The sequence below is a fragment of the Neopsephotus bourkii genome, unplaced genomic scaffold (assembly GCF_033783945.1).
Source record: "Neopsephotus bourkii isolate Nb327-2 ecotype Australia unplaced genomic scaffold, CSIRO-AGI_Nbou_v1 NB_911, whole genome shotgun sequence".
Taxonomy (NCBI): domain Eukaryota; kingdom Metazoa; phylum Chordata; class Aves; order Psittaciformes; family Psittacidae; genus Neopsephotus; species Neopsephotus bourkii.
Window position 1 is genome coordinate 2,672,396 of NW_026901405.1, and position 15,596 is coordinate 2,687,991.

Sequence of the window (15,596 nt, forward strand, 5' to 3'; positions counted from 1 at the left end):
GAGGAGATAAATTTGGTATGATTGTAGAACTGTATTCCTTCCCTGCTCAAGGCTGAGGAGTTGTTATAACACATCTGTTCAGCACACAGAGCAGGTACGATTTACATGGCATACAGTAGTTTTATCACAACAGATGGAATGATTTTAATTATAAAAGTTAAAGATAAAAGAATGCCAAGTTTTTCACTTCACTTGTTTTGGTGTGTCTTAGAGCAGTTGTCATCAGTGGGTACCTTGAGGGGACACTTGGCTTCCCTCTGAGAGTTACACCTCATCTAATGTTGCAGAACAGACATTAATAGAACAGCCCATTTCAAGGCAATAACATTGTTTTTTTCATCTGGTTTCTCTTTTTCTTTTAGGCAAAGGATATCCTTCCTCTCAGAGACCTCGACCAAGCAGTCCTTTTTCTACTGACAGCAACACCAGTGCAGCTGTCAATCAGAGTCAGAGGCCAAGGCCCACTAAAAAACACAAGGGAGGACGGTTGGACCAACCTTCCTTGCCTCATCGTAGGGAGGGAATAACAGATGGTAAGTGTTGTAGTGAAGTCCCTGATGATAACCTGCAACAAGCAGTGGGAGAATATAGAATAATCTTTTAAAGAATATATGTTATGGTGTATTATTTGCTTGGTGAAGTGGGGTTTCCAGGTTGCCATATGAGCAACATGGCAACGCTAGCATTGTGGAGCTTGGTTAAGTGAGTCTTCAAGGATCTTTTCTTTATTTCAGCTCTGAACACGTTAGCATCGCTTAGGTTTTCTCAGATCTCAGTAACGTACCCAAAAATGACTGCATTAGGTGTGAGTTGACATTAAAAAAATCGCCCATGGTTAATTTTACCGTAAATGAAAGTAGCCACCACAAGCAGTAGCAGTATGCCATGATTCCTAAGGAGAAGGGTAGGGCTAGTCCCACAATGCTTTGGGGTTTTGTGCTGGTTTTGACAGCTGCCCAACAGTTAAGGTTATACATCCTACACTTTTCTCACGATTCTGCCTCATGTCTTGTCCATGCTGCTTCGTTCCTAACATCTGCTGACTTCAAGTGGCTGTGTTTCTCTCCTTTACATCTCCACTTCTTTCTGACCACTGCTTCTCATCTGGAAATTTCAGGCATGTTTATTTTGCTCTTTTAATGACTCAAATCAGCTAAGTCTTCAATCATCTTTGTCTACCTCCTCTTGAGTTTGGCAAAGGATGCAATTGCTGCCTGTAACTCTTGGAGGAGTTCTGGTTAGAAAGGTGGCTGGCTGGCTACCTCCCCTTCATTTCTTCTGATCTCTGTCCTGGCCCCTGAGAAATGTTGTTGAAATGATCAGAGGGAGAAGCCAGCAAATGGAAAAAGAGTGTTAAAGGAACCACTAAGGTTATCTGTAAAGCCATGCAAATGGAGACTTGATCACTTTCCTCATGCTTTTAGTGTTTCAAGTGGTGCAATTCTGAGAACAAGGCTGTCCCACCTGCCTCAGTGGCTCTCGTAACACTATCTGGACCATGGTAGTGGGTGTGATGCCATTGAGTCTATCTCCTGTGTACACCTGGACAAATCTTCCAGTGAACAGGGAAGGTAAAAATTACTTTAGATTTTAGTATAAACATCTTCCTTATGATAGTAAAATTTACTTGAGAGTTGTAGAATCGTAGAATATCTCTAGCTGGAAGGGACCTATAAGGATCATCAAGTCCAACTCCATTATCTTCTTTGGACAGGTAATGTAATAAATAGATTTGATAGATAGTATGTTTAATTTGAGGTTTTCTTTTATAATGTGCTACTTCTTACTCTAGGTGCATGTAGAAAATATATTAGGAGCTTGCCAGGTAGACTGTGGCCGCTAAAACCACCAGTGCTCCCCTCTCACTAATGTTATCAGGTGTACAGATCAGGTTTTACAGTACGCTCTGCCAGGTTCCTTGTTTGTCAGACCATGAAGGTAGAGAACAGATTCCAAAAGTGAAAGTGCACCAGAGGGTTACACATCATGCTCTGTGACTCAGTCTCACTACCATATTATCTGAGGATGCAGCTTGAAGTAGCTTAGACTCCACTCATATGGATCTGTATTGGTTTAAACATTAATGCCCTACCCTTGTGGATATATTCCAGAGGCCTCCCTGCTGCACAGATCTATTAAATAGATGTGTCTATGAGAACAGTAACTGCAAATTATGGGTGTTGCTTTTGGTGCTGGTAATAATCTTTCGTTAAGTTAACCTTTCTGTGTGACATATCCTGTCACCATGAACTGTAGCCCTTTGGGACACAAATTCTGTGTATGTGTGAGTTTGTGGTGCAGTCAATATGATGGGACCTTAATACTTCTGCTTTGGAGTACTATTGCTATAGAAATATTTAACAATACCTTGTGTAGCAGAAAGTTAACGGGATTCTGATTCAGGTCATGAGACAGATGGAAACGTGACTCCTCAGGGAGTGACTCTGTCATAAAATCTGGCTTTTTTTATCATCCCTAGGAAAACAAATCACTGGCACAGGTAGAAAGAAATGTCCTTATACTTGTAAGTTCTGTAACTTGCTTCTTTTCCCAGTTAATAATGAGAGTCTGTGCCAAAGCTTGACTGGTGCCTGAATCATTTGGCCAATGTTCTGCCTTCTAAAGGAGAGCTGGGGTAATCCCAGGCTGGACATCCATCTGCTTCTTATCAGGCACTCTGATATCCTACAGCTTCTCAATCACAATCCCTCCATTACTAAATCAATAAGACCATAACCTCTTCACCAGTGCACTTACAAATTGCCTGGCAAGTTTGATAATCCTGCCATTAGAGGCTGCAAGTGGTAGTCTGGATGACATCCCACTGGCCTTGTCAGTTACCAGCTCAGTGAGGGTTTTATCTGGCATCTGGAAAATAAATGTCATTTAGATGGAACTGCAGTGATAATCAGTGAGAACATTCTGTATATCTTCACTGAAAATCCTGTTGAAGTCTCTCAAAAGTTCTCTGAAGTGCTAGACATGATAGAACGAGTTGGCTTGACTCTGTGGTAATATGGCTGCCTGTTAGGGACTGAGACTACTAGCTTGTCTGGTGTCTGTTACTCCTTTACTAGCAGTCGAAATGCCAACCATTAACTGTCATGTATGTGCATGCTTGCAAGTGTGTGCGCAGACATGTGCCATAGCCACATGTGGACATGTTTGGCTGAGGAGAGGAAAGACAGTTCTCTGAGGCACTGGAGGAAGAAAACTGATGACTCCAAATGCACGGGGTCATTATATATGCCCAGGCAAGATAATAGAGCATATTTAGTAATTTACCAAAAGCAGAAGATTTACACTACGGGATTTAAACTGTAGAGTAAATAAAAAGCCACGTTTTCAAATGAAGCTCTCTTCCAGCTTTTTTAATTAAAAAGGAAAGTTAGGTGTTACTTTGACCACCAACCTGACTGAGGCTGAAGGTGCAAAAGCAAATGGTTTAGTCAGTTGGCTAGAATTAGAAACTGTTCTTACAGATCTTCTCAGACGTGTCTAGCATAGTTCAGTCAGTCTGTATGCAGGCTGGAGCCAGCTTACATTAATTCCCCAGTACCTTTAACTCTTCTAGAATTGTGTGAAGCTTCATTAAAAGATAAGTTTCAACTTATCCGCGGGTCTAAACCACACAGAGAACTTTACAGACACCGTTTGTCATTTCACGTCTATGCATAAGGCAATCGTTACACACATTTTGTGAATGGATGAAAGCAACTATGTTAACAGTAGATCAGCAGCATAAATCTACAGTAATTCAAGGAGTTGCAGCTAGCTGTATAACGTGCAGTCTCATTTATGTACAAGCCTTCTTTCATTCTCAGTATCTAATTAATAACAACTATTAGGTAGCAATTTCCAGAGAAGGGTACTGTATGTTAAGAAGCTTAATACTGCAGTAATTTTAGCTTTCGGTTTTTGATCCAATACTACTTAAAATTTTTGTTTCTGTTGAAGGGTAAATATTCTGTCTTGGAAAATTGCATTGTCAGATGTCATGTTCTGACTGTGTTCATTGGATTCAATGCATTTCCATAAAGTGCTTATAAATCACAACTTCAGTAATCTCTATTTCAGACTGCATAAGCAGATGTCAGTGATGTGGTTCTCTACATTAACTGGTTATGATTGCAGTGAAATCAATTATAAGAAATGCTATTTTGGAAGCCAACACTATAAAGCAATTTTAACATTGGCAAGATCCCATACCCTCCTGCTTCCATCTACAGTAACTCACATATAGCCATTGTCATGAAAGGTCACATCGATATTCATAACTAAAAATTCCTCAAATAAATTAGTGCTGAACATAAAGCATACACCAAGCTCACTGACAGATTATTATAAGGCAGTTCTAGCCACAAGGCAGGTATCTTAATGTAGGATGTAGCACTTTGGCTGTGAACAAAAGTATGATAGCAACATCTGATACAACTACTTTCCCTTGTTGACACAAATAACCCACATGTCCTCATTTATCTATGAGTGTTGATGGAATGACATCTCAGCAACTTTGGAAGTATTTCTGCCCCATATATGGGGTATGAGTACCACCTCTAACAGCAAGGACATGAAAAAAAGTCTGTGTAGCATTTTATAAAGCCAGAATACAGACTTTGAAATAAATTCCCTCCAAAGGCCTCCTCACTGATTTCTAAAATGAATTTTAATTTCACTAGTTATAAACATCAGACTTTCCTACAGCCACAGCAGAGGTTTACATTTCCATGTCTATTGTTGAGCCAAGTTCAATTCCTTAACAAACTTCCACAATAGTGTAAGATAAAAAAACACTTGAAAGCAGGACATATCCATATGTAAAGTAACCTAACACAGGCTTAGTGAAGTTGGCGGGGCTGCGCAGATTTATTTGGGATATGAATTACCCCAAACCATAGTTATCAACAAGTGTTCTACATATAAAATATGTATCCAATATGAGAGATTTTGCATTACAATACTAAGTTGCTTCCCTTTTCTGTTTATTTTTATTTTGGTTTGGTTTGTTTGTTTCTTAGTAATCTGAGGCTTTTCTATACTATTATAAGTCTGTAAAATAAGCTTGAAAATCTTGAAAGATTGAAAGATGAAAGATGAAAATCTTACATTTGGAATTATAGTTAACCAGATTCTATAATTACCTTGGGTGAGGAACTAATAAACAAAATGTACTTTCGCCTTCACAAATGTGGTTAGAAGCTTGATCTTCAATTCTGCAAGCATCTTCATAGTCTGAGTGTTATACTTGAAAAGCACAGGAGTTATTAGAGACCAGGCAAGTGCCTTTCAGTATTCAGCTGAAACTGTATGTGATCAGTTGTATTTGCAGGACTGCTAAACTTAAGAGTGGCCATTATCTTGTCTGTGAAGACTCCAGCTCTTGGCTGAACTTTCAAACAGTACTTGAATAAAATGCTCATCCATTGTTTGGTGGTTCCATTTCAACATGCATATTTCTCAGATGTACTGAGGCTTTTCCAATGACAGTAGTTTTGTGAATATTTTTTTCTCAAAATTTTTGTGGAATTTCATTCATTTTGATAAAGTATATTTAGATTTTGAGTTTAAACCTCAGGCTGAAGGTGAAGCCCAAAAGTGGGGACGATGAAGCAATCCCCAATATGATGGGGGGAAATTGTCAACTGGCACAGATCACTTTTTCGTAGCCTTGCTTGCTTGCTGTTACTGAAAGAGCCAGCTCTAGCATACCCTGCAGAAAATAAGCCCCATGCTTAGAAATGCAAGTCAGGGCTTCATAGTCTATTGATTTTTGTGGAAGTTACAACTAGCAACACAGTAACCTAAATAAAAAAAAACCTAGAAGTTAAAACCACATTTCTGTTTAACATGGCATTTCCTCCTTTTAAAATGACTGAAGGAAGTGACTCGTACCATTTGCAAGGGACTTTACTTTTCAGCATCAAATACACCTTCTGTTTCCGTTGAAAAAATTAGTTCATCTAAATCTTATTCACGTTTTTTAGATCTTCCACCACCACCTGACCCGCCCCCTGGTCAGGGTTTAAGGCAGCAAATAGTCCCCGGCCAGCGTGGAGGCTCAGCAGAGAGGAAAGGAAGCTCTCTTGAGAGGCAGCATGCTCCGAACATAGATGAAACAAAGAGCTCCCTGGACCGGCAAGCTAGGACATCATTAGAGTGGCAGCGACAAACCCAGGAGTGGATAAGCTCTACAGACCGCCAAGAGGATTTCAGGAAAGCCCAACACAAACAAGCCTTTGGATCAGGTGTGTGTGTGCTGCACCAGCCGAGGCAATGCAGACGGCTCCTTGACACTGCTCAGCTGAGGGTTTCTGTACCTGGCAGGAGTCTAGGCTCACCTCATGCCCCTCTGTGCCAAAACTGGCAAGGCTCAGGCTGGAAAATAAGAAAAGGCAAAGTGAAATGAGAGCATGTAGTTCAAGGATTTTTCACTCCTGCAACAATGAAATCACATTAGCACCTGACTTGGTGCATTCTTTGCAGTGTTTTGGCAATTAATAATGTTTTCAAGCAGAGCAGTGGAAAAAACAGGAAGTTTCAGGCAGGCAGGGAAGGGGAAACAGGTCCTATTTTCTGTTAGATGTATATATTTATACATACAGGGACATATTTTCTACTTCTTGCATCCTGTTTCTAAATTGGCAACGGTTGTTTTTGCATACCTGCAAGAAGGCTGATCCTTCTGAGCTGCTGACATTCCTTCCAGCAGTATTTAAAACAGTCTTCCATTTATTCATGGATATGACCAAATAACATTCATCTTTTAAGCCTAGCAAGATGACAGCGGAGGTTTTCACCTTTATACAGGACCTGCTCATTGCTGAGTGCTGACTTTATTTCCTACCTGGGTTTCAAGTCTGTAAAAATGATGCAGGAGGTGATGCTGAGCTGGAGTTGGAGTTCTGCAATACTTGCAGATTCCTTATCTCAGCCTGACCTCAAGGAAAAGCTGCTGTTTCAGCTTTTACCTTCATATTAGGATATTTCCTTTAACCTACTAATCAGACGTTATCCCAGTGGTGATTAGTGATACAAGAGGACAATTAAGAAGATTAAAACAAGCAAAAAAAAAAAAAAAAGGATACTAGATGTGGTGCATTTGTAGGGCTACACTGTTTCTTCAAATATGCCTGTAGCTTCCAAAGTAACACTAGAGGTACGCGTATACATCTTTATTCTACTATTAATGCTCCTTGTTAAGCTAGCACACTAATATCAATGACATCCTAAAAAAAGAAAGTAATATGCTAGCAAACCTGCCATGGGGGCAGGATTTACTGAATATAGACCTCCTAGGAAATATTGCTACCCATATTTAAAATGTAAATGTTTTAAATAAAATTCATACTTTAAAATATAGCAATAATGGTACCACTAAACCCCTGAATATTTCAGCTGCATAAATGAGTTCATGTTGTAAAATAATGATGTGAAGTCAAGGTTTAAAAATAGTGTGAAATTCATGCTACTTGGTGAAATGGCAATTTTAATTACAATGTACAAGATATATGAACACTTAGAAAATAGCTTGGATATATTTTATACATCTAGTTTCTTTATAAATTATTATTAAGGATGCTTCTCTGACCTGGTTAGCAAGAAGTCCCCTCCTTTTCCTCTGCTTCATAAGCGTGCAAATAGAAGTTGTCAGTTATTTTGTGATACCTTGATGGCATACAGTAGTAAAATTCTCATCTGCAGGACTTGCATTTATCTGTCCTTAAAAAGAATCTGATCTTGACACTTCCGGTTCATACAGAAGCATTGAATTTAGGGCTGAATTAATTACAGGTATCTTATTCTTGCCAAATTCAGGATGACCAGAGCAATTTCATATCCTTTGTGCATGACAAAGGATTCCCTTAGGAGAAATAATGTTTTTACCCATCTGAGGGGTTCATAAAACTTGTGCAGAAGGTGGGCCAGAGCTGCATGTCTGTTTGTCTTCTCATCCCAGCTTCTTGTGCTACAGCTTCCTTGCTCTGTGTTCTTTTCTCTAATGGATTTTAAAAAAGTTACTCTTGTGTAACTGTGGTGATTGTTTATATTACTAATTTGGGGTGGCTCAATGATATTAATTGTGCTTCTTAATGACAAAAATCTCTGGAAATTTATCCTGCCCTACTTTTCAATATATTGTAACATGACTTTCTCATTTATCAAGCTATCAGCTTCCAGAAAATAGCTATTTGCAGCATAGGGGGCTTCATTCAGACATGACCACGCTGTGACTGAAAGTTTCAAAGCAAGACCTTTGGTTTGCAGTTGAATAAAATAAAAATACCTGATTCTGGGAACCATGTTTCCACTGGTTGCTTTCAGTATAAACAAGATCACTGAGTTCCTGCCAGTGGCTTCATTGTGGAACCACAGTTACAGCACATCAAATATGACATTCTCAGCCTCCTCTCTAAAGAAAGTAGTGCCTAGATCAAGTTGCAATGGTTTTGATAATGTTAAAAACCTTTGGCTTATCATCTGGGGTATAGGAACATTGTTACATACATATATCCTGATTACATAAGGGCTAGAATTATATCTTCAAATTAAAGGCTCAGTATTTCAAAGAGAAAGGCATTGCCAAAGCCTCCTGGTATTCTTTGCAAGACTCAGGCACAGGGCACTGTTCTGAGTGTTTAATAAATTTGAGACCATTCTAAGGACTTAAAGACAACTACCTTTCATGTGCTAGAATGTTGTGGAAAACTTAGTCTTTATTTAATGTCACAATTGCTTATTTTATGGATTGTATTTATTTCTGAGGGCACAACAGATAATTTAACACACCATATGCTCTATAATGATAATGCACTTTGTATTTATTCAAGGTCGGTTTTTCTCAATATTTCATTGAACCCAAAGGAGGCCTTATCCTGAGTCCACAAACTAGAAAAACAAATCAATTGACCATATATGTCATTTTTGAGCTCTTTTGCAGTGCTAGTGACTTTTTCTCTCATTCTTTAAAAGTGTATCCAGCTTTCTACTGAACTGATTTATGCTGCTTGCTTTATTGCTGCCTTAATGCAAGCTGTTCCGTATTTTAGCCAGCCTTTGGAAACCAGGTTTGTATCTGATTCAATTGCTAGGGCTTGATATGTAAAGAACAAGTAAAGTAATTTAGGTGACTGTGGCTGTTAAATGACATTTTATTATGTCTTTTAAATGTTTCTGTGTATTTCAGCAAAAGCAGCACACAGTTATAGCACGAAACACCAATAATGCCTTTACATCTTGCAGCTTAAATATTCTGGTCTCTTCCACAGGGCCAGGGGGAGATACTTGGGCTGAGAATAAAATCAGAGCCTGCCCTCTTCTGCGACAGCTTTACCTTACAATTGGGTTCTGTTCAATAGCAGATCACATGAGGAATTCCCATGTCCTACTCACTTGTGGTGGCAGGCACAAAGAATGAAATCCCTTGTGCCTCTGCTGCACCTTTGCAAAGGCTCCATGATTGTGAATAAAAGCATTTTTATCTCCTCTTTCTTTCCAACCATCCCCACCTACTTTTTCTCCTGTGTTCCTGCCCTCTGTCAAAGAAATTCTGTTTCCCCTCATCAGGTTTTTTATGAGTGAAGACAGTGTGAAAAGCAAAATAAAGAAACCCCTTTCAGTCCAGATTCACTTTAAAAATGTAAGATTCAAGCAGGAGATATTCCACTGATTTCAGAAGGGACAATTCCTGTGTCTGAGGTTAAGCATGTATATTCATATTCTTTCTTGAATCAAACTATGTTTAGCAAAGTCTCTTTCTTCAGCTTATGAGAAAGCAAAAGTGGATCATACACAGCAAAGAAATAAAATAGTGCTTCTGTTATTTAAGTGATAAATCAGTGCTGCTGTTTTTCTTCTTAAGTTAGGATTATTACAACAGTATTTCCTGGAAACTCTAATCAGATGTGATGGCTTGTTTTACTTCATGCTATATGAAGACATGTAGTCATATGCTTTATCGGTGTTAATCCTGCTCTTGTGAGCAGTTCATTATTACAGGTCTTCACAGAGGAAGAATCCAAGTGAGCAAAAATAAGCCTTTTGCTTATAATGGTGCATGAAACAAGCTTCAAGAAGATTTACTCACCCCAAATATTACAACTACTAATACGATGCATAGTATATTTTCCAGTGTAATTCACAACCAGTTAAAAAAATCTTTAGTGTACTTTGCATTGTTAGAAATTACTGAGCTGCTGGAAGCTAATTAAATTAGCTGATATTGTAGTTCTTTATCTAAATTGATTGAGGTTACCATAATTTAAGCTCACGAAAAGGAAAAAGCACATTCATATAGGCTCAAAGCAAAAATCCAATCATAGCTGCATTGTTTTGGAAATTGTATGTGCATCAATTTTTATTAAAGTGCCTACGATTCATAATCTATTACTTTGTAATAAATCTAGACTTTTTATAATTAATACAAACTGACTTATGAGTTTACATGAAAGCAAGATTAATTTCTTTGTATGTGAGATACAATACTGAGTTGTGTATTCTCTTAGGTAAAAGTGCCATGCTATAAAGCAAGACAAGATATCTGAGGGCAGGAATTAATATGATGTCCATAAAAGAGTAGATTGTTTATTCCTATTTGTAGGAATTTATTTTGGTTTGTTTTCTTTTCTAGAAGAGGCACTCGTACCATATAGTAAACCCAACTTCCCATCCCCTGGCGGCCACAGCTCTTCAGGAACAGCTTCTTCTAAAGGATCGACCGGACCTAGAAAAGGTGAAGTCTTGCGAGGAGGTCACCAACGCAATGCCAGTGACCTTCTCGATGTAGGCTATGTGGGATCAAACAGTCAAGGACAGTTTACTGGTGAATTATGTAAGTTTATCTCTAGCTACAGTTAAAACTCACAAATAGGCAAAAAGAGAATAGTTATAAATCTGTTGTGAAGGGAGGAGGAAGTTGAGCGTGGTTATCAGATTAAAATTTACACAGAACTTTTTGAGGTGTTTGTGGTGACAAACGAAGATCTGTTCTTGGGCTGGACTGTTTAAAATCTGTGTAAGCCATGTCAGCGTTATCTACATGGTACACTTTCTAGTGTGTAATGCTGGTGTAACACTAGGAAAATTGAAAAGAACTTAGAATTTTCTTGTCAAAGTGTAGTATGCTTTTCTTTGGCAGTTTTTCTCAGTGGAGTGAAAGAAAAGGGTCTTGATTTTGCCGCACATGGTGACAAGCTTGTGATGCTTCCTTGATGAGCAGTATGCTGATCTTTTTGACCTTAGATGGAGGTCCTGTTTTTTCAACACTGTAGCTCAGTTTTTCAGTTGTTTATCCCAACTCTTCCTTTAACTTCCCAGGCCAGGGGGATTGTTTTCCAGACTTTTTTCTATTATCATTCAATATCTGTTAAACCTGGTATAAAGCTATGATAATGCTGTGTATGTGATGGCAGTACCAGATGCCAAATGTTTGACTCTACTATTTGAAGTAGCACACGCACACTCCAGCTAGCTCAGGCATACTGGTATGTTTATCAGTAAAAGCAATGCAGCTGTTAGTATGACTGCTTCTTATTTGCTGAAGTCAAACCCTCAGTATTTCCTGACAGTTACTGCCCAGTAGCTCAAAAGAGAGTTAATGGTGATCCCCAAACCCTGAAGGTGCTGTCTCAGATACAGTGTTGGTAAGTGCTAAATTTTAGCATCCATGGCTTTTCATCTTAGAAGCAATTAGCTCTGTTCTCCCAGCCTAATGAATATTCATCCTGTGCTGCAGTACTATTGCCATAGGCTTTGTTTCTTGTTGTTTTGTTTTGTTTGTTAGTTTGGGTGGGGTTTTTTTTCCTCCTCATTACAACCTCTTTCTCTCTCTTTGTTTCTTTCTATAGAGTAGTTGAGAAGACACATTGCAAGCTGCTCTGATGGACCATCAGGTCTGAACTCATGGAAGTGATGACACTAAACAGTGCAATGAACATTTTCTTTATTTATGTACTATTAAAAGAACTGTAAATGCAATGTAAAGACACACAGCCACACATATCCCACAGATATTTTACTTGTGTTCTTCTCTTTAATACACCATCCACCTTAAACTATTCCTTGTCAGGAGTATATAAAAAAAGAAAGGAAAAAAAAAAAATCACCCTCCAGGATGAAAAGAATTTCCTTCTGTATATAATTTCTTTTGTTGCATTGCTATGCAAGCTCACCTTCTTTTTAGCTATGTTCATATTCATGTCTGTTTTTACTGGTCTGTTGTACTATATGTGAATTAATAGGCTGTGGTGCCATATATTAACTTTTAATTGTGTAACTTTTATGTTTAAAGTTTGCACTGCAATTTTATTTGGTGATAAGCACAAAACTCTACTCCTCATGACATGAAGAAGAAAAAAAGATTGAATGTGTGAAGAAGGTTTACGTAATGTAAGCTACTTTGGATAATGCTGGATGTAAAGCAGTATGTTAGTTGGGTTTCCATTGGGGTGTAGAAATGAGAAAGTGACAGGCAAAACTGATGTCAGTGGAGACATCAGAGACATTTAAATCTTTTAAAAGCAAGCAACATAGTTGCTCTTCGTATTTAAGAAGGGGTCAGAAGTTGGAAGTGTGAGATTAAAGAGTGAATATGAAAATAAAAGGTAGCATGAGATGGCCTAGACCCTTTCACTAGAATGATGCCCTTAGTATCTGTTTTCAGCCATCCCATGCCACCAAGTAAAAGTAAAGAAAAACAAACCTTGCTACAAACAAAAGAACTTAAGGTGTTTCACTAAAGCTGTTTTTATATTGCAGTTTTAAAGAATTATTACCATTAATTTCTCCAACCCAAAATTTAGACAGAAATTTCCCAGGAGAAACAAACAATATAAACACAAGGAATACCTAGTAAGTAGTTAAGGATGCAATTTATTATTAAGACATATTCAAGCTGCTTCCAAAAAAATTGAAGTGTCAGAGTATCTTATTTCATCTTTCCAATACATGTACAGTACAATAGAGGATAGAGCTGCACCACTGAAATTCATGACATTAATTGTTTTAATGCAGTCTAAACAATCCTTTGTATTCTATTACCTGAAGTCTGCAAGAGCTGAAGCTGGATCCACTAAATTCACAGTAAAATGTTTAGAGTTTAAAAGGAAAGGAACAGTCAGTTATTTTTGGCTTGTATTTAAATACCTTCCTGGCAATACAGTACATCCAAAAAGTTAGGTATAAGCAAAGAAAATCTTTGACCTGTGTTTTAGTGAGTGGCTTCAAACCCTACTATGATGAGGAAATAACGCATGTTTATACACTTTTTGAATAAACCAGACTCTGTAAGTGGACATTAATGACAGCATTCTGTCTCTTCATTAATTTTCATGACTTTGTCCAAATCTTCTGTACCTCTCAAATCTCAATGAGTCAATTGTCAAGCTTTTCTTAGAATATTGTATGTGGATAATCCACTCATTTGATGCTTAATTTAAATATTGCATCCTACAGCTTATTTCTGTTAGTTATCTGACCATGAACACAAGTTTCCATTTGAATACCCTTTTCCTATAACCAGTCTATGTTGTTTTATATATTGCCTTGGAGCTCACCAGTATTAAGAACACTTTTAGTAATGACAGAATTTTAGAAAAGTAAATTACAATGCTAAATATGTGTTGCTTTTCATTTCATTAACTTGTTCCATGATAAGATAAAACACTACAGCCATCAACTATAACTCAGCACTATTGAATATTAACAATACTAGTTAACTTCCTTAAGGCCAAGACTGTTATTTAGCAGGTTATAAACCAAAAAAAGTTGAGAAAAAAAATGTATGCATTTATATATGTGACCAATGAATATATGTAATTTTCCTGCTTGTTAAAACATTATAATGAAAACCATTACGTAAGAGTGTGCAAAAATGTTCTGGAAAGATAAAGAAGACATCGTATTTACATATGTATGTTTTTTTCTTTTGGTATTATCATATGAAGCAAAGATTATTCAGGGTACAATTCAAATTTAATACTCTGGAAAACATTTAACTCAGTCACTGATAGATTTTTTTTCTTGCTTTTAATTCAAGAGCTTGTGCTGAGCTTTGGTGGAACACCTTACTCACTATATCCTAGTCAAAATTCAGTATCATTAGACTTCGATAAAGCCATCCCGATTACTTTCGAATACGTGTTTTATCTCTTCCACTGGAAAGTAAATGTGTGTCAGTATTAAAGCTGTGCAGTACCATGATATTCACTAACTTGTCCATCTGCTTCTGTACATTTTTGTTCATTAATAAGTTGCTTACAATATTACATAAGGTGGTGTTGTGTATCGCAAACTGTCTCCATTATCTTACAGGTGATGTCTCTTCTTTTTTTCTCTCTCTTTCTCTCTCTTTTCTATACAGTGTACTTCCAATGAACCACAGTACATATTTTTTAAAATATGCCATTTAATTTACTATTTTAAAAGAAGTATTCTTCTTTTTTTAAAAGAATCAAAAACATTTATTGTGAATAATGTGTTTAAAGAAAAGGGATGTTGTGGCAGCACTTAGAATGGGTTTTTAACTTTTTTTTTTTAAATACCTGTTTATTGGCTACAGTTTGTTCACGAAAAAGTATGACCTCTTAATGTGTTTCATTGGTATTGTTAGTGCAGCGGAGTTTAATTGGCATAAAAAGTTGGTTAATAGTACTGTTGAAGTGTGTATTGTATATTTACTGGGGAAAAAATAAAACATATTCACATTTCAAATCTATGTTAAAAGACCTTGAGTAAGGAGTCAATATGTGAAAACCCAAACTGGGAAAATCAGGCAATAATAACATAGACTGAGCTATAATCATCACTGTCCACTTACAGGTAACAAGGAGCATTTTATATGCTGGTTTTTGAACCAAGATAAGCTGTCTATAAATAAGCCAGTGGTAAACATTGCCTGTCACAGGGATTTCTGTTTAAGGCCCTGTCTATATTGGGAATAGTTGTACCAATGTAGTTGCATTGATACAGCTATTCTAGTGACACATCGTTTGTAGACATATTATCTCAATGTACAGTAAGGGCTGCAAGTGCATGGCTTACATACTTGCAGTCCATAAACCAGTGGATGTGTAAAACCTGTGTTCAGCAGGTCTGAACCCTTGGACTTGGGGTTTTGTACTGGTGGAGCTACTGCCAACCCAGTACAGAATATCCTCAGAGCATATAGACAGATACTAGTTCAATTTTTCTCAATCTTTGCATTGAATATATGCTCAATTTTAACTGCAGGAGGGGTGAAGGACTGAATAATAAACTGTTCCATGTGCTTCAGTGGTGTATTGCTGTATGGGCAGCCATTTCAGTGATGCAAACAACAGACATTTATTTTTTGTTATTTATTATTTCTCAAGTCCTTATCCAAGTCATGAAACCTTTTGAATAACTTCTGGTGGCCATCCAACAGGGTCTTGTTGGGTGACAGAAAATACAACAGAAACACTGTAAACACTGTTCTTTGGGAAAGAAACAAAAGAAAAGGAGTATGGAGTGTTTTGATACTGATTTAGCTATATACAAATGCAAAAGGGAGACATGAGTCTGAAATAGTGATATGCTGGTTTATGCTTGCCTCATCCCATGCATTGCCAGCCAGGAGAAAA

At 37.5% G+C, this 15,596-nt stretch overlaps 1 protein-coding gene across 19 annotated transcripts in view; it reads left to right on the forward strand.

Moving 5' to 3' along the window:
- ROBO2 (roundabout guidance receptor 2) overlaps nt 1-14,710 on the forward strand; it is a 1,066,866-nt gene extending 1,052,156 nt beyond the window's left edge. For 11 of the 19 annotated variants that reach the window (XM_061357715.1, XM_061357704.1, XM_061357703.1 and 8 more), the window contains 4 exons: nt 363-533; nt 5,985-6,245; nt 10,628-10,828; nt 11,844-14,710. In XM_061357715.1, coding sequence (XP_061213699.1) covers nt 363-533; nt 5,985-6,245; nt 10,628-10,828; nt 11,844-11,845 — 635 coding nt within the window. In that variant the 3' untranslated portion in view covers nt 11,846-14,710. The remainder of the gene's footprint in view (nt 1-362; nt 534-5,984; nt 6,246-10,627; nt 10,829-11,843) is intronic. The other 8 variants (XM_061357711.1, XM_061357717.1, XM_061357720.1 and 5 more) reach the window with 3 other exon arrangements.
- Nucleotides 14,711-15,596: the final 886 nt, after the last annotated feature.